This window comes from Mobula hypostoma, chromosome 2, assembly GCF_963921235.1.
Source record: "Mobula hypostoma chromosome 2, sMobHyp1.1, whole genome shotgun sequence".
Taxonomy (NCBI): domain Eukaryota; kingdom Metazoa; phylum Chordata; class Chondrichthyes; order Myliobatiformes; family Myliobatidae; genus Mobula; species Mobula hypostoma.
Window position 1 is genome coordinate 21761711 of NC_086098.1, and position 18872 is coordinate 21780582.

General features: G+C 42.8%; 1 protein-coding gene across 5 annotated transcripts in view; it reads left to right on the forward strand.

Annotated features, from left to right (window-relative positions):
• smpdl3a (sphingomyelin phosphodiesterase acid like 3A) overlaps positions 1-18872 on the forward strand; it is a 69795-nt gene that overhangs the window by 31901 nt on the left and 19022 nt on the right. For all 5 annotated transcript variants that reach the window (XM_063034013.1, XM_063034028.1, XM_063034039.1 and 2 more), the window contains 2 exons: positions 12684-12862; positions 18284-18464. In XM_063034013.1, coding sequence (XP_062890083.1) covers positions 12684-12862; positions 18284-18464 — 360 coding nt within the window. The remainder of the gene's footprint in view (positions 1-12683; positions 12863-18283; positions 18465-18872) is intronic.

Consider the following 18872-nt stretch of genomic DNA (forward strand, 5'->3'; position numbering starts at 1 on the left):
GGAAAGAATAAGTCATGTTGTCTATTGCTATATGCAAAAGTACGGTAAGGTACAGTACAATGAAAAACTCGCAGCAACATCACGGGAACATCGCTACAGATAACAGAAAAATATAAATTATACATAGATCACACATAAAATTATACCATACAGTGAAAAAAAATCTTAAAAAAAACAAGATCCTACTGTAAAAACAAAGACGTATTGAGGGCATTTCTAGAGTAGTGCAAGAAGTGCACGGAGGTCGGTAACCAGTGGTGTGCCTCAGGGATCTGTTCTGGGACCCCTACTACTCATGATTTTTTTATGTGTCCTGGACGAGGAAGTGGAGGGATGGGTTAGTAAATTTGCTGATGACACAAAGGTTGGAGGTGTTGTGGATAGTGTGGAGGGCTGCCAGAGGTTACAGCGGGACATTGATAGGATGTAAAACTGGGCTGAGAGGTGGCAGATGGAGTCCAACCCAGATAAGTGTGAGGTGGTTTATTTTGGTAGGTCAAGTACGATGGCAGAATATAGCATTAATGGTAAGACTCTTGGCGTGTGGAGGATCAGAGGGATCTTGGGGTCCGCATCCATAGGACACTCAAAGCTGCTATGCAGGTTGACTCTGTGGTTAAGAAGGCATACAGTGCATTGGCATTCATCAACTATGGGATTGAGTTTAAGAGCTGAGAGGTAGTGTTGCAGCTATATAGGACCCTGCTCAGACCCCCACCTGGAGTACTGTGCTCAGTTCTGGTCACCTCACTACAGGAAGGGCGTGGAAACCATAGAAAGGGTGCAGAGGAGATTTACAAGGATGTTGCCTGGATTGGGGAGCATGCTTTATGAGAATAGGCTGAGTGAACCCGGACTTTTCTCCTTGGAGCGACGGAAGATGAGAGGTGACCTGATAGAGGTGTACAAGATGACGAGAGGCATTAATTGTGTGGATAGTCAGAGGCTTTTTCCCAGGCCTGAAGTGGCTAGCACGAGAGGGCATAGTTTTAAGGTGCTTGGAAGTAGGAACAGAGGAGATGTCAGGGTATTTTTTTTACGCAGAGAATGGTAAGTGCATGGAATGGACTGCTGGCGGCAGTGGTGAAGGCAGAAACTATAGGGTCTTTTAAGAGACTGTTGGATAGGTAGATGGAGCTTAGAAAAATAGAGGGCTGTGGGTAAGCCTAGGTAGTTCTAAGGTAAGGACATGTTCGGCACAGCTTTGTGGGCTGAAGGGCCTATATTGTGCTGTAGGTTTTCTCTGTTTCTAAGTGGATCATGGTGTTTCATTGCTGAGGTAGGGTTAGAGTAGGCAGGTAGGTTCAAGAAAATGGTGGTTGTAGGAAAGTAGCCATTCCTGAACTAGTGGAACTTTATCCTTGTTCTAACTGGGATGAGAGCAGGAGTACAGAAAGTAGAGGCGATGCAGTCATAAAGAAAATGCCCTATCTACTGTGGGGAAAGGAACTAATGATTAACAGAGACAAGAAAACATTTTGAAGCACTGGTGTGGAACATCCTGTCATCAGAGCAAACCAATTAAAAATTGAGAAGCTGAAAGAATGGAACAGCATCTTTACAGAAGGGAAATAAAGCTGGGGTCTGGGGCATGAATCGGACTGAAATAAAGATAGTTTCAAAGTTCAAAGTACATTCATTATCGAAGTACGTACAGTATAGACAACCTTTAGATTTGTGTCCTTACAGGCAGCTACAAAACAAAGAAACCCAAAATAGAACCCATTAGAAAAAGAGCTTCAAACACTCAATGTGCAAAAAAAAACTGAATCGCACAAACCATTAAAAGTAAGCAAATGACATTCAGAACTAAAGTTCGAGAAAATGAGTTCACCGCGTCAAAGCCGGACAACACTGCAGCTGGTCCAAGAGGCCACTGCCTGAGTTCACATATCCAGTGGGGGCCCAAGCTGTGCCCCTGTACGTTCTCATAACTACAGGTTTGATTTGGAGAAAGTGATTGGAGATGGAAAATAAGTTGTCCCAAGTAAGAGCAAGTTCAGAGCACACAGCTTTCATTACATTTGCTGCAGCATTCTGACCTGTATTTTGCCGCTTTAACCTTATCTCAGTTCTCTCTGTAACTGCCCTCATTAAAATACTGTAAACATCAGGATCACTTGGGCAACCTTTGTCCTGCCTGTTCAAGATGTACTGTGCTCTCTGTCCTACCCAACACTCCCTCATCCTCTCTGCGACTTCAACAAACTTTTTCCATTTCTCAGCTACGATGAAGGGTCTTGGACCAGAAACATTAGTACTGTTTTCACTGATTATTCCCTGACCTGCCTTATTATTATAGATTTCGCAGGATCACATTATTCACAGGATCAGCCATGGTGAAACGGCAGAGCAGAATTGATGGGCCTTATGGTCTAATTCTGCCTCTATATCTTATGGTGTAATGTACTGAGATGCAGGGAAAAGCTTTAATCTTGCATACTACCCAAACAAATCATTCCAAACACAAGTATATTGAGGTTGCACAACGGAAAAAGCAATTACAGACTGTGGAATAAAGTGTTACACTTAAAGAGAAAGTGCAGGCAGAAGAATAGTGCAAGGGCCACAACAAGGAAGATGGAATGGTCTGTTATCTAATAGTGGGATGGAAGCATACTTGAACTTGGAGGTGTGTATTTTCAAGTGAATTTCAAAGGTGAATTGAAAATTGAATACTGCACCCAACTTCAGCTTCTGACTGACAAGGAGCTGGATGCATGCAGGACTATCTGGGTGGGTGAAAACCTCATAGATGAGTCTTTTACTGAGTCGGTCGGAACTGGAGCGCAGGCTTCAGTCAGTAGATGGGTGACCAGGAGAAGTAAGGGGAGTAAGCTGTCAGTGCTGGGTTCCTCTGTGGCCATTCTTCTCAGAACGAGTGTACCCCTTTGAATACTGAGCGGTGTGGTCGGGTGGAATGAGCTAACAGGGCACAACAGCAAGCAGGCAGGCCAGTGGCACTGTGGCCGGCTATGAAGCTCAACAGGGAAGGGTAAAGTTAGGCAGAGTCGTAGTGATAGGAGACTTGATAGTTAGGGGGGAGGACACCAGATTCTGTGGCCATGGAAGAGAAACTAGGATGGTGTGTCACCTCCTAGCTGCTGGGGTCCTGGATGTCTCAGAGCGACTGCAGAAGATTCTCAAGAGGGAGGATAAGCAGCCAGAAGTCATGGTGCACATTGGCACCAATAACATAGCTAGATAGGAGGGCAAGGTCCTGCGTAGTGAGTACAGGGAGTTAAGAAAGAGACCAAAGAGCAGGACTTCCAAGGTAGTAATTTCTGGATTACTCCCAGTGCCCTGTGCTTGTCCAGGCAGGAATAGGATGCTAGTACAGATGAATGAGTGGCTGTGAAACTGGTGCAGGGAGCAGGGTTTCAGGTTTCTGGATCATTGGGATCTCTTCTAGAGAAGGTATGACCTATACAAAAATGACTGCTTCCACCTGAACCCAAGGGGGATCATTAACCTTGTGGCAGGTTTGTTAAAGCTTCTCGGCAGTGTTTACCTAAGTTAGAACGGGAACTGGAGTGATAGGGCTGAAAATGGGACGATTGGTATACACATAGATGCATTGTATAATGAAACTTTGAGGAAAAACAGGTAGATGATAGGGCAAAATTGCAGACTATGAAATGAGGTGTAACATGGGGGCAAAATCGAAAAGGGTTAGGAATACAGGACTGAAAGTGTTACATTTCAGTGCACACGGTATATGGAATAAGGTAGATGATCTTGTAGCACAGTTAGAGACTGGCAGATACGATGTTGTAGACGTCTCTGAGACATAGCCGAATCATAGTTGGGAACTTAACATCCAAGGTTACATTGCATCAAAAAGGCAGGCAGGTAGGCAGAGGGGGGTGGCATGCTTTTATCAATGCATGGCGTTGGTAAAAAAATAAAATCAAATCCTTAGAAAGGGGTGATATAGGATCGGAATCTTTGTGGGTAGAGTTAAGGAATGCCAAGGGATGAAGACCCTAATGTGAGTTATATACAGAGCCTCTAATAGTAGCCAGGATGTCTCAGGTTAAGTTTACTAATTTTTGCAGTCTTTTATTTCCTCCTTGTGTCTCTTAGCTGCTGGCTTTTAAAGTAGTTGTTATCTTGACAACTGTGCTCTGTACCTGATCATAGCCATTACTACTACCATTCTGCTTCACTCTAGTTTAAAACCTCTTTCCTCTTCTGCATTTCTGATGAGAAATTCTATAGTCGAAATGTTAGCTCTGTTTCTCATCCCAAGGTTGATGTTTGAGCTGCTGAGGGCATCCAGGATTTTTTTTTTGTTACAGTTTTAGATTTTCTCCAAGGTAAAACTGTTGCATGTAATGTTTCAATTGGAAGGAGAAAAACTAATAATGAAAGCATGTTTTCTATTTTGCTTCTTAAACTTGCCCGTATTCATTTGCTTGTATCAAAATTAATTTAATCTTGAACCTTGCAAATTCAATAAGTCTGCATGAATCAGATTTGATTTGTAATATGTAGAAAACACACAGTGCAGAGCACCTGTCTAAATCAATTAATTCGCAACGATAGTACGTCTTAAGTAATTGGCTGAAGTTGCTTGGCTTATTTGTGTAACATACTGAAACAAATTAGTTCAATTAGTAAGCAGATATTTAATCAATAGGATAGCCATTTCCAACTTCCTATTCAATTGCTTGATTGAAAGCTTAAATTATATTGTATGTTAATTAGCAAGAGCTGAAGTGATGGGGTCTCTTAAGTGTGGGTTTTAATGTTCCTGCTTCTCTTCAGATTTGTATTCCATATTTATTTACACTCACTCGAGATCATAGTGTACTAGTGTATCTTGGAATTTGCTTTAAGGTATTCCATGATGGTGGAGTTTGTGGACACCTAGGGATGGGATCCAGCTGTGTTCCCTTCTCCACCCTATTTTTCTCATGCTCTTTATTTTTTTTATTATTTTTTTAAATAGAAATTTTCAGATTTCCAGGGAACATTTTATTTTATTATGTATCATTAGATGCAACACCTGCAAAGTCTAATAAAAGGGAATACCTTTATCAATTTCATTTGACTCTTGAGAAATTTACTTTCATTTTCCACTGTCCTCATAAACTACATATACTATTTCACAGGATCTTGATTGATCTTCAACATCTGCACAATTTTCTTACTCTGCCTCCACATTCCTTTAACATTTCCAGCTGTGAAACAGTAGTAACTCTCGTGTAATTTAACGTCCCTGTCTTTACCACCAAGAAGGCAAAGGAAAACCCTTGCAATCTCCCATTAAATTCAAAAATAATTAATTAATAAATACTTTCAAGTGGTTCCTATTGCATCATTAATATGAATCAAAATTCTGCCCAGTCATTCATGGTTACTACAAAGTACCATAATCAGCAAGGTGACAAATACTGGACAATCTGTTTATTTTATATTGGTTGGAAAGTACACTGACTGGTTCTGGGAGAACATCACAATTTTTGCTCAGAACAGTACATGGATTTTAAAAAAAAACAACCCAAGACATTCGATGGATCTTGGAAAAACAATGCCATGAATTGCCCTCCACAAAAACTTTCACAAATGCCGCGCTATTAAATGTAAGCTATGAATCACAATGTTTTGTTTATTCCCAATTCAACTTTCTATCATTCAGCCATAGTCCTTTAATACTCAGAACTTGAATTGTTTCCTTTGTGATCTCTTACCTCTGCCTTTTGAAAACATTCACCAATCTACTCTATAAACTTCAATGTAATCTATTATTTCCACACTTAAGTGTTACACTTTATTATGGTATTTGATTTTGCCTTCCTAAGTGAATATTCATTTTATTGGTTATTATGTCTCCTGGAAACTTTCAGTGCTTACACAATTCTATATAGTTATTTATTTGTATTTAATGAACAGGTATGGTGTCCTATTTCCATAAAAAGAACTGTCAGATAGAAAGAATTATTGAAATATTATACCTACTTCTCTTGATAGAATTCCTTTCTTAGCACCTCAGCAAATAAAGCAGCCTATGCCTGCAAGCAACAAGACCTAGACAATATTCAGACACTGGCTAAAAACATGCAAGTAAAATTTGTTTCATGGAAGTACCAGGAATAACCATCATCAACATCAGAGTATTTAACACCTACCCCTGACATTACCATTGGCAGGTCATAACTTCTAACAAGAGATTTTCCTATCAAGCATCTCCCTACATCTCTGCTTCTTGTGCAGAGTTGTGCCAGTATTGTACATCCACGATTTAAGACCCATGTGGCTCATTGGTCACAGCATACATCAACAACTTGCCAAGGACAATCAGGGATAGGTAATGGATGCTAGCATTGGCAATGATGCTCAGCTCCCCAAAAGATGACTCAATATAGTAGATTACTCATGCTCTTTATAACTTGGAATTATGACTTAAACTACTACTATGTCGACTCAGGCCGATGACTGAAACCTTACCAACTAATTTCTCTTCAATACAAGATAAGCAGAACAATGAATTCAATTATATTATATTGTGCTAATTAGAACTAACCTGAATACTACTGGACTTCTGGTTTGATGTTTGACGTTCTATCTGTTGTCCGCTCACTTTTTGGCGGTTTGCGCAATCTGATCTTTTTCACACATTGGGTGTTTGATACTTTCTTGAACGGGTTCCATGGTGTTTGTTTCATAGCTGCCTGCGGGAGGATGCACCTCAGAGTTGTATTTTGTATACATATTTTGATAATAGGTGTACTTTGAAAGTTTGAATCTTTGTATGATAAAGGTACACCCTTGATCTCTCAATCTACCTTGCCATGGCCCTTGTATCTTGCTCTTTGATTTGATTAGATTTATTTATTAATCACAGGTACATCAAAGTGTACGGTGAAATGCATTGTTTGTGTTAACAAGCAACACCACCTGAGGATGTGCACAGACCACAAGTGTCACAGCAACTCCAGCGCCAACAGAGCATGCCCAAAATTCTCAGTGAAACAACACTCAGCAACCATACAACAAGCAACAGCAGCAAAGCAAACCCACTTCCCACCCACACATAGACAGACGGGCCTCCAGCCCCAGGACAGGCCCCTGAGCTCCAGACTCTGCACTGCACTTCTCTAAACAGAAGAGAATTTGCACACACTGGAAATCCAGATGAACACGCGCGCACACACACACACTTCAGTGAAAAGGGAAACGTGTTACGTTCCTTATAAACCCACAGACTCTCACAGTTACCTGGACTATACCTCTTCCCACCTGCCTACTTGTAAAAATGCCATACCCTTCTCTCAATTCCTCCACCTCTGCTGTATCTGCTCTCAGGATGAGGTTTTTCATTCCAGAACAAAGGAGGTGTCCTCCTTCTTCAAAGAAAGGGGCTTCCCCTTCTCCACCATCAATGCTGCCCTCAACTACATCTCTTCCATTTCATGCATGTCTGCTCTTATTCCATTGTCCCGCCACCCTACTAGGTATAGGGTTCCTCTTGTCCTTACCTGCCACTCCACCAGCCTCGGTATCCAGCACATAATTCTCTGTAACTTCTGCCATGCAGGGATCACTCACTACAGGACTCCCTTGTCCGTTCATCCCTCCCTAATGATCTCCCTCCTGACACTTATCCTTGCAAGCGAAACAAGTGCTTCACCAGCCTCTACACCTCCTCCCTCACTGCCACTCAGAGCTCTAAACAGTCCTTCCAGGTGAGTCAACAGTTCACATGTGTGCCTGTTGGGGTCAGTGCTCCTGGTGTGGCCTCCTGTATGTCGGTGAGAACCGAGGAAGATTGGGAGACCACTTTACAGAGCACCTACACTCTGTCCACCAGAACAAATGGGATCTCCCAGTGCCCACCCATTTTAATTCCATTTCCCATTCCCATTCCATATGTCCATCCATGGCCGCCTCTATCACAAAGGGGCCACGCTAAGGTTGAAGGAAGGAACAGCACCTTGTATTCCATCTGGGTAGCCACCAGCCTGCTGGCTTGAACATCGATGTCTCAAATTTCCGATAATGCCCCCACCTTCACCATTCCCCATTCCCTTTTCCCTTTCTCATCTTATCTCCTTGTCTGCCCATCACCCCCCTCTGGTGCTCCTCCTCCCCACCAACCCTCCTTTTCTTTCTTCCGTGGCCTTCTGACCTCTCCTATCATACTCACCCCTTCTCCAGCCCTCTATCTCTTTCACCAATCAACTTCCCAGCTCTTTACTTCACCCCTCCCCCTCTCCCGGTTTCACCTTTCACCTTGTGTTTCTCCCTCCCATCCCCCCTCACCTTTCTTTGTCCACTCCTACTGAAGCGTCTCGGCCTGAAATGCGGACTGTTTACTCTTTTCCACAGATGCTGCCTGGCCTGCTGAGTTCCTCCAGCATTTTGTGTGTGTTGCTCAGATTTCCTGCATCTGCAGATTTTTTTCTGTTTGTGTTACTTTCCTTGTAGACTTTGCTTACACTCTCTCTGTAACTCCTTTTTTAAAGAAAGGGGCTTCCCTTCCTCCACTATCAACTCTGCTCTCAAACGCATCTCCCCCATTTCACCAACATCTGCTCTCACTCCATCCTCCCGCCACCCCACTAGGAATAGGGTTCCCCTTGTCCTCACCTACCACCCCACCAGCCTCCGGGTCCAACATATTATTCTCTGTAACTTCCGCCACCTCCAACGGGATCCCACCACTAAGCACATCTTTCCCTCCCCGCTGCCCCCTGCTTTCCGCAGGGATCGCTTCCTATGCGACTCCCTTGTCCATTCATCCCCCCCGTTCCTCCCCACTGATCTCCCTCCCGGCACTTATCCTTGTAAGTGGAACAAGTGCTACACATGCCCTTACACTTCCTCCCTTACCACCATTCAGGGCCCCAGACAGTCCTTTCAGGTGAGGTGACACTTCACCTGTGAGTCAGCTGGGGTGATATACTGCGTCCGGTGCTCCCAATGTGGCCTTTTATATATTGGTGAGACCCGACGCAGACTGGGAGACCACTTTGCTGAATATCTACGCTCTGTCTGCCAGAGAAAGCAGGATCTCCCAGTGGCCACACATTTTAATTCCACATCCCATTCCCATTCTGACATGTCTATCCACAGCTTCCTCTACTGTAAAGATGAAGCCACACTCAGGTTGGAGGAACAACACCTTATATTCCATCTGGGTAACCTCCAACCTGATGGCATGAACATCGACTTCTCTAACTTCCGCTAATGTCCCACCTCCCCCTCGTACCCCATCCGTTATTTATTTATATACACACATTCTTTCTTTTTCTCTCTCTCTCCTTTTTCTCCCTCTGTCCCTCTCACTATACCCCTTGCCCATCCTCTGGGTTTTCCCCCCCTCCCCCTTTTCTTTCTCCCTGGGCCTCCTGTCCCACGATCCTCTCATATCCCTTTTGCCAATCACCCGTTCAGCTCTTGGCTCCATCCCTCCCCCTCCTGTCTTCTCCTATCATTTTGGATCTCTCCCTCTCCCTCCCACTTTCAAATCTCTTACTATCTCTTCCTTCAGTTAGTCCTGACGAAGGGTCTCGGCCCGAAACGTCGACTGTACCTCTTTCTATAGATGCTGCCTGGCCTGCTGCGTTCACTGGCAACTTTGATGTGTGTTGCTTGAATTTCCAGCATCTGCAGAATTCCTCGTGTTTGCATTTCACATTCTGTTATTTTTCCCTTTGTGCTACCTCAATGTACTTATGTTTGGACTGTGCTGAGCATGAAAAAAAATAGTTTTTTCGTTCTATCTCGGTGTATCTGACAATAAACCAATTACCCAAAATAAAAAGGTTACACAAAATGCCAATAAATTGTCTAGTGAACCGGATAATTTGATAGGGAGTGCAGGCACCAGGGCCCAGGAGTAGGTACGGATGCAGCAAACGTTACCTAGTGAGCCAGCTACAAATCGACAGGATTTCTGAACAGCCAGGCAGCAGATTATCTGAGCTTTACAAACCACGGTCCCTCAAGCTCACATTGGGAACCACGGGAAGTATGCGGACAGAGTGGGAATGGGATGGAGAGTTAAAGAACAGGCAACTGGGGTTCAAGCTCCTTATTGCAGGGTATGTTCTTCCATCACCCGATCTACATTTGGTTTCTCCAGTGCATGGTAGATCAAACTGTGAGCACTGAATGCAACAAAATTAATTGGAGACCTTGTTCTGGCTGAGAGGCATGTGAGTGAAAGTACAAATGCAGGCTATATAGCAGAATGGATTGGAAAACCTGTCTTCTGTGAAATAGGAGAAGACATAGTTAAGGGAAAATGGCCTGCTATCATTTTAACAGCCAGTATTAGACCTTGGTATGTTACCAGTTATGCAGACATCCCACCCTGCAAAAACTCATTTCAGGGAGGTAGCACCATCAGTTTGCGGGAGATTCCCGGAACTTCCGGGAGAGGTGGGATGTCTGCAATAGAGCAGCTCCTTAGCAGCTAGCCAGCTAGTTTAAATAACGTTAGCTATGCTAATAAATGAATGACACCTGTTAAACTCACCTCAACATGTCTCTTACAGTCATTTGGGCAATAGAAAAGTCACTGTTGCAAACAATGCAGCGAGCAACACTGTCATTATTTTTGACCCCTATTAGGCAGGGGTACACTTTAGGATAGTCTGGGATGAAGTACGTTTTATATTTTCTTTTTTTTGGGACACTCTCCCGTAGCATGCGCGCATGCTCTCTCTCTCACTCTCTCAAAAAAAATTGATTTCCAGGACATTGTACATAATTTGAAGGCATCAGGGAGCTGCTATTAATATGCGGGAGACTCCCGGAACTTCTGGGAGAGGTGGGATGTCTGAGTTATGGGAGAATCTAACACTGAAAGGAGCAGAAAGTAAACTGCTTAATGCATGAGTTAAGTGTGTTTTGTGGGCACGTGGCCAAGTGGTTAAGGCATTGGACTAGCTACCTGAAGGTCGTGAGTTCGAGCCCCAGCTGAGGGAACGTGTTGTGTCCTTGAGCAAGGCTCTGCGACGACACTGGTGCCAAGCTGTACGGGTCCTAATGCCCTTCCCTTGGACAACACTGGTGTCGTGGAGAGGGGAGACTTGCAGCATGGACAACTGCTGGTCTTCCATTCAACCTTGCCCAGGCCTGCGCCCTGGAGAGTGAAGATCCATGCGCAGATCTCGCAAGATGCCTTTACTTTAAGTGTGTAAATGTCTTATTTACAGACCAGGAGGAGCAGAAGTGTTCTTTCCGGTCCAACAAGCCATCCAGTAATTCCCTGATCAGCATGCTTTCGGTAGTTTTGTTACTCTTGTTTTGTCTCCACTTTAAGAACAGCTTGCACATGTTTTTTTTTAATGAACGTTGTACAGTTTTGAATGTGTGCAACAGATTGTAAGGGAGGAAGATGCAGGCTCAGTTTATTTATGTGGAGATATAGTGCAGAACAGGCCCTTCCGGCCCAGTGAACCACCTATTTAACACGATCCTGATCGCGGGACAATTTACAGTGACCAACTAACCTACTAACCGGTACGTCTTTGGACTGTTGAAGGAATTTATTCAGCGGCAGTATGCATATTGATCAATGACGCCCAGATATCATGCTCAGGTTAAACAGTCATCGCTTTTCACACTGCTTCCTTTTAGGGAACACTCTGACTGGTTACAACCGTCCTACTCCCCTGGGTTTCTGTCACTGTGATCTGATGCTGTACTTCCTAATAACCACCCTCCTCTCACAACTATTTTCCCTGCTCTCCATCCTGGCCTTCAGGCTGCCGGTATGAGAAAAGCTGAAAAGAAAACTTGGGGAATTCTTTTTTGATGTTTCACAGTTTTAAAAGAATGTCTCTTCTTGCCTCAAGGCCAAAGTCCAAAGCTTCCATTGACAGTAAGAGAAAATGATACAGTTACTTTCATCTATGTGTATAATTTTGTTTTCTAATATACAGTAACTGTTTTTTCTAAATTGATTTAATATGAAAATATCATCGCTGTTCATTCTACTCTAACTTTTATTAATTTGTGCTAAAGAATAGTTATATTTCTTTGCCATTTAAAAAAAATGCTGCATCTGCCAATGAAAGCTTTTCTGGAGATGACTTTATTCTACTCAGTTACAATGTGCATTTTTGAGCTTGCTTTCCTTCTAGCACAGGTTGCATTATGGTCTGGTATGCAAACACCAACACCCAGGAACAGGAAAGTGTACAGGAAGTGGTGGATACAGCCCAGTCCGCCACAGGCAAAGGCCTCCCACCATTGAGCACATTTTCATGGAGCACTGCCACAAGGAAGAGGAAGCAGCATCCATCATCAAGGAGCCCCACCATCCAGACCATGTACTCTTCTTGCTACTACCATCTGACTGGAAGCACAACAGCCCAAGGTCCCTCACCACTAGGTTCAGGAATAGTTATTACCCTACACCAACAGGCTCCGGAACCAGAATGGATAACCTCCCTCACCCCCAACTCTAAACTGATTTCACAAACTGCAAGCACACTTTCAAGGACCCTACGACTCACGTTTTCAGTGTTATTTACTCACTTGTTTGCACAATTTATCTTCCTTTGAACATTGGTTGTTTGTCTGTCTTTCTTTGTGTAGAGTTTTCAAAAATTCTATTGTTTTTTCTTTAGTTTCCTGTAAAAGTTTTCAAGAAAATAAATCTAGGTAGTTTATGGTGATATATATGCACTTTGATAATAAAATTACTTTGACTTTTCCTATAGGTGGTTTCTACACCCAGGTTTTTAATTGTAATGCCACTCAGCAGAGCCTCCGGATAATCAGCCTGAATACAAATTTGTACTACAGTCCGAATGAAGTGACTGAGAGACTGCCAGATCCTGCAGGGCAATTCGAGTGGCTGGAAGAGACACTGAAGAAAACTCAGCAGAACAAAGAGAAGGTAAACCAATGACTTAATCTTCGCGAACCTTCAAGGGTATAGACAGGTAAATGTAAGCAGGCTTTTTCCCACTGAAGTTGGATGGGACTACAACTAACAGTCATGGGTTAAGGGTGAAAGGTGAGAAGTTTAAGGGGAAGATGAGAGGAAACTTTCCCACTCAGAGGGATGTGAGAGTGTGGAATAAGCTAACGGAGCAAGTGATGCATGCGAGGTTGATTTCAATGTTTGAGAAGCTTGGATAGGTACATGGACGGGAGGGGTATGGAGGTCTATGGTCCCGGTGCAGGTCGATGGAACTAGGCAACTTAAATGTTTCAGCATGGACTAGATGCTGTATTTTTCTACGACTCTTAAGAACGATAATTGTTGAAGCAATGCATAACAAATCCTGTATGATCTGGAATTAATGGTTTGGTTTTATGTAGTATAGCGCTTTACATTTTTGTAAATTAATTGATTATGTATAGTGTAATCTGGTGTCTTAGTCAGTGCACCTTTCTGGGACTTCTACACTGGGAAAGTATATTGCCTGAAAAATACCCAGCACCTTTTCATAAACTATTCTCTGTCCGTGTGACCATGAGGTGTTCACTGTGTAAGTGACATAACGCACAGGGAAACTTCGAGTTCAGGTCACAGGGTTTGTGAAATCTTCAAAGTTTAGTTTGAAACTTATACCTTGACATGGAGTCTGTTGACCGCAGCAGGTCAGGTAAGTGGCACAGATCTTCACCATCGAGCCATTGGGAGTAGGATGCACTCTGGGGAGTGACATAAAGAAGGAGTGAGCAATGAGTGTAGTCCACCTTTGAAAGAGTGAATGGAGGAGAAGGAAGTGTAAATGAATGTATTCCTGTTTCTCTAATCCTTCCTGCCTCTTTCCCTTCCATTTTCTCAATGTTTCCTCTTTTGCCTCTTATTTTCTTTCTTTTTCCTAATCCCTTCTTATCCTGTCATTTTTCTCGATTCTCCATTCTCCTCCCCGTGGCTTTCCTTCCCACCCTTACTCCCCCAATTCTGATATCTAGGATGGGGACATTCTGACATGAGGTCCTATGACTAAGGAAACGTGACAAGCTGAATGCAGCCCAGTTAATTTTACAACCTTCTGCTTGGAGTGACCGAGTGTACACACCATTGCATACACTGTACCAGTTTTATTTAGACTTCAAACAGCTTAATCATTTCTGGAAATCTAAGATACTGGGATTTATGGAATCAGCTGGCACCAGAGTTAGTGACACCATTGCTTCTCAGAATTCATTGGGTTGAAACATGTTTCTGAAATCGAGCATTGTCTATTACTGACTTTGATGTGTTGAGATGTTGTCGTTTAGTCTCTGCACATTCAAAAGCTCCTATAATGTCTAAATAGTGATCCTCTTGTTTTACGGTACAGTAACAAAAGGCACTGTAAGGCCATATAGATTTGGTTTGAGTTGCACATGAAGCATGTTTTCTTTTTAAATTTTGATGTATCTAAGTGGAATTAGTCGGTGGGAAAGCGGCTATTTTCCTGCAGCTTTCTTCACATGATCTCCCCTAATTTGTCTACAAGCTGATGGCCTTCGTGTATGAACTTCCCTTTTCCCCCGCTGACTTGAGAATGAGTCACAACACAAGATTTTTCACCGTGTAAGACCGATAAACTTCCCAAAAACACTGCATTACTATATCTTGTTTTGCAAATGCCTGCAATTTCTTGAGTTTCTTTTTGCATTATCTTGCATTTTGTTTAATATTGTTGCATAGAAAAAAAATTGGTGTAATTTTTTAATGGCAATTTAAAAAAAAGAGTTCTAAGTGGAGAGCAATTTAGAAGTTGTAGTTTCATGCAGCCATAGAAACTATAATTTCATAGAGTCATAGAAACGATACAGCAGGGAAAGTGACCCTTTTGCTTAACTTGTCTATGCTGACTAAGTTGCTCATCTTTTCTATCCAGTGGCTTATTCCATATTTGCACTACCCACTGCTTGAAGAATGTTCTCCTCAGGCCCCTATTAAATCTCTCCCCCATCTCCTTTAAACTTCTGCCCTCCAGGAACCCCAGCTATATATATATACCCAGCTATGAACCTTGGGTGCTGATGCCTTTTATGTGATAGCTTGTCAAATGCCTTTTGAAAAGCTAAATGCACTACATCTATAGGGTCCCCTCTATCAATTTTTCCTGTCTTAGCTTCAAAGAATTTGAGCAAATTCGGCAAACATGATTTACCTTTCATAAAACCACATTGACTAGGTTTGATTATATTCATTTGATATATATACTAAGTTTATACAGAAACTAGTGGGGTGTATGGGGTGTCCAGAGAGGGGTAGGGGCTTGTCGTGCCTATTCTAGGACAGCTCACTCAATTTTGGTTCCCCACCGGACACACAGCTGTCACTTGTGGCTCCTAGTAGCTGTTTGCATGCAACAATAGCCCCACCCCGATACACCGCCTCAACAAGCAAGCTAAACCAGGTGAGGGTAGCTGGCGGCCTCATACCCTGATGAGATAGGGACATGCCTGACCTAGCAATTGAAGTCAGCTCTGGTGGACTGGGCAGGTGAGATCTACAGTGAAGGCATCCTGGCCAGCTTCGACAAGCAGAACAAATCCAACCCAGCCAATTACTGCCCTATTAGTCTACTCTCAATGAGCAGCAAGCTGATGGAAGGGACAATAGATACTGCTGTCTAGGGCAACAGCCGAATCACAAAAGTTCATTTTGTGTTCTGCCAAAGTCACTTGGCTATTTGCCTTACTGCAGCCTTAGTCCAAACATGGAGAAAAGAGCTGAGGTGAAGTGAGAGGAACTGCGCTTGGCGTAAAGTCAGCTTTTGACCAAGTATGGCTTCAAGAGGCTCTGGCTAAAGAGTTGATGGGCATCAGCAGGAAAAAAGTCCTCTGTTTGGAGTACCTACCATAAAGGAAGATGCTTGTGGTTGTTGGACATCAGTCATCTGAGCCACAAATATCTCTGTAAGAGTTACTTATGGTACAGTCTTAAGCCCAGCTATCTCTAGCTGCTTTATACAAGACCTTCCCTCAATGATAAAGTTCAAAGTAAGGGCGTTTGCTGATGATTGCACAATGCTGAGGGACATTCACAACTCTTCAGATATGAAACAGTCACGAATGTAGCAGTCAACCAGTTGCAGCAAGGCCAATACAACATCCAGGCTTCAGTTGATAGGAAGCTCTTTAGTGCTTATACATGGATTTAATCTTAAGTGTCAGTAATTCCTTCCCCCTCCCATAGGTTCTGCTGACACTGCTGAGTTCTTCCAGCAGATTGTTTGGTGCTCCAGATTTCAGAACCTTGTGTCCCCTTTGTCCATCTCACTACAGCCAGATGGACACTCACAACACGCTGGAGGAACTCAGCAGGTCGGGCAGCATCCGTGGAAGCGATCAGTCAATGATTCGGGCCTTGTTGCCTCCTATTTGCTGGGCCTCTGAGACTTACAGTCTTAAGATTGTGAGCAATTTTATTAATTTTAGACTTCTACTTAGTGAAATTGAGAGCATTTCAAATTAGAGTATCATCCATTTACTCCATTTTGGCTCATACAGAGATCCAACAGTCTTTGAAATCAACCTTTATCAGTCAGGATTAAAGATATTTTCTATCTCCTTTGTTATATTTTCCTAAACATCTCAGAGAGCATCTCAGACTATTAATCACTATGTGCCAAACTCCAAATGCATATTAAGGTTATATACACTGCCTATTATTTGATAGCTGTTTTAACCCTCTGACTACCACAAGGTTAGGGCTGAATTTTGTGAGAAGCCCTGCGTAAAATCCAGAGACTTCAAATTTCAGAGTAATTTATTTATCACATGTACATCGAAACAATAGAGTCCAGTGCGCATTTACGTTGACAACCAATACAACCCAAGGATATCCACCATCACAGAACATGCAATCAGTAACAGTAGAACAACATCAAAACAAGGCCCGTTTCCCCCCTCCCCCACCCGCGCACACGTACAGACAGTGACTTGTAAATTTGCTGATTTTTTAAAATTAACTCATGTTTTGCATTAGACTCAATTTATGCTCTGTTATCATGCTAAAATATGATTTCACAGAAAAACAATATAAATAAAAACTGATATTTGGATTTCTCAGCTATTTTAAAATGAATGGTGAAGATATGTGAAAAAGAATTGGAGAGCATCTTCTCTGAAGACCCATACACGAAATGCTGGAGGAACTCAGCAGCTCAGGTAGCATTTGCAGAAATGAATAGATAGTCGATATAAAAATGACCTGGATGAAGAAGTAGAAGGGTGGGTTAGTAAGTTTGCTTATGACATAAAAGTTCGGGGTGTTGTGGATAGTGTGGAGGGTTGTCAGAGGTTACAGCAGGACATCAATAGGATGTAGAGCTGGGCTGAGAAGTGGCAGATGGAGTTCAACCCAAATAGGTGTGAAGTGGTTCATTTCGGTAGGTCAAGTTTGAAGACAGAATATAATGTTAATGGGTTGGCAGTGTGAAGGATCAGTAAGATCTTGGGGTCCATGTCCATAGGACACTCAAAGCTGCTGTGCAGGTTGACTCGATGGTTAAGAAGGCATAAGGTGAAATGGCCTTCAACACCATGGGATTGAGTTCAAGAGCCGTGATGTAATGCTACAGTTATATAAAACCTTGGTCAGACCCCGCTTGGAGTACTATATTTCATTCTGGTCACCTCACTACAGGAAGGATGTGGATAATATAGAGAGAGTGCAGAGGAGATTTGCAAGGATGTTGCCTGGATTGGGGAGCATGCCTTATGAGAATAGGTCAAGTGAACTTAGTCTTTTCTCCTTGGAACGATGGAGGATGAGAGGTGACCTGATAGAGGTGTATAAGATGATGAGGGGCATCGATCATGTGGATAGCCAGAGACTTTTTTCCCAGGGCTGAAATGGCTAACAAGAGAGGGCATAATTTTAAGGTGCTTGGAAGTGGGTGTCGAGGGGGTGTCAGAGGTAAGTTTTTCACACAAAGAGTGGTGGGTGTGTGGAATGCGCTGCCAGCGAAGATGGTGGAGGCAGATACAATAGGGTCTTTTAAGAGACTCTTAGGTGGGTACATGGAGCTTAGAAAAATAGAGGGCTATGCAGTAGAGAAATTCTAGGCAGTTTCTAGAGTAGTCCATGGTCGGCACAACATTGTGGGCCGAAGGGCCTGTAATGTGCTGCAGATTACTATGTTTCTATTTCGGGCTGAGACTCTCCTTCAGGACTTGTGCAACCCCTAAGGACTATGCTTTCTGAAGACTGTTGTCTTTAATAGCTGTACTTGAACTGCCTGTTGCATATTAGAAAGTAAATAGAATGCTGGAATGAAAATGGATAAATACATACAATGTGTCAAGGGGTTTGATGTTCAGCCAATTAGTTTATTCCCATAAATTTATTTCCTTCCAGGTTTATGTCATAGCACACGTTCCTCCAGGCTACTTGCCAGATTCACTGAGTACCACTGCAGTGAGGGAGAAGGACAATGAAAGACTGGTGCAGATACTTCGCAAATACAGCAATATCATCGTTGGACAATTATTTGGCCACACTCACAAGGATAGCATAATGGTTCTTTTGGATGATCAAGGTAATCCTTTATTTTTTAAATTGCTTACTCAGTCTGTTTTGTATACATACACAAGTTGCTCTGTTCCTGCGACTGTTTGGAATGGTATTCTTTATATTATACTGCCTTCCCTCATTCTTTCATCAAATCAGGCTGTTACAATATGTTTTGACCGAAGGAAAAAATGGCTGGAGCCACTTAGCATTTTCATGCAAGGGTGTTTATTAGGTCTGTCAAAAATCAAACTTACAAAAATGAGTGAAACAAGTGAAAAGAAAACTGCCGATATTTACTGGGAAGCAGAATAAATAGCTCCTCGCTATTTTTGCCCGGTGTGAATCCTTGGCAGTTCAATCTCTCTCTTCCTGCTACTGAGAGTGAATTGCCACAGTCTTTTAGGGTCCAGGACATACCATCTTTAATTACCCA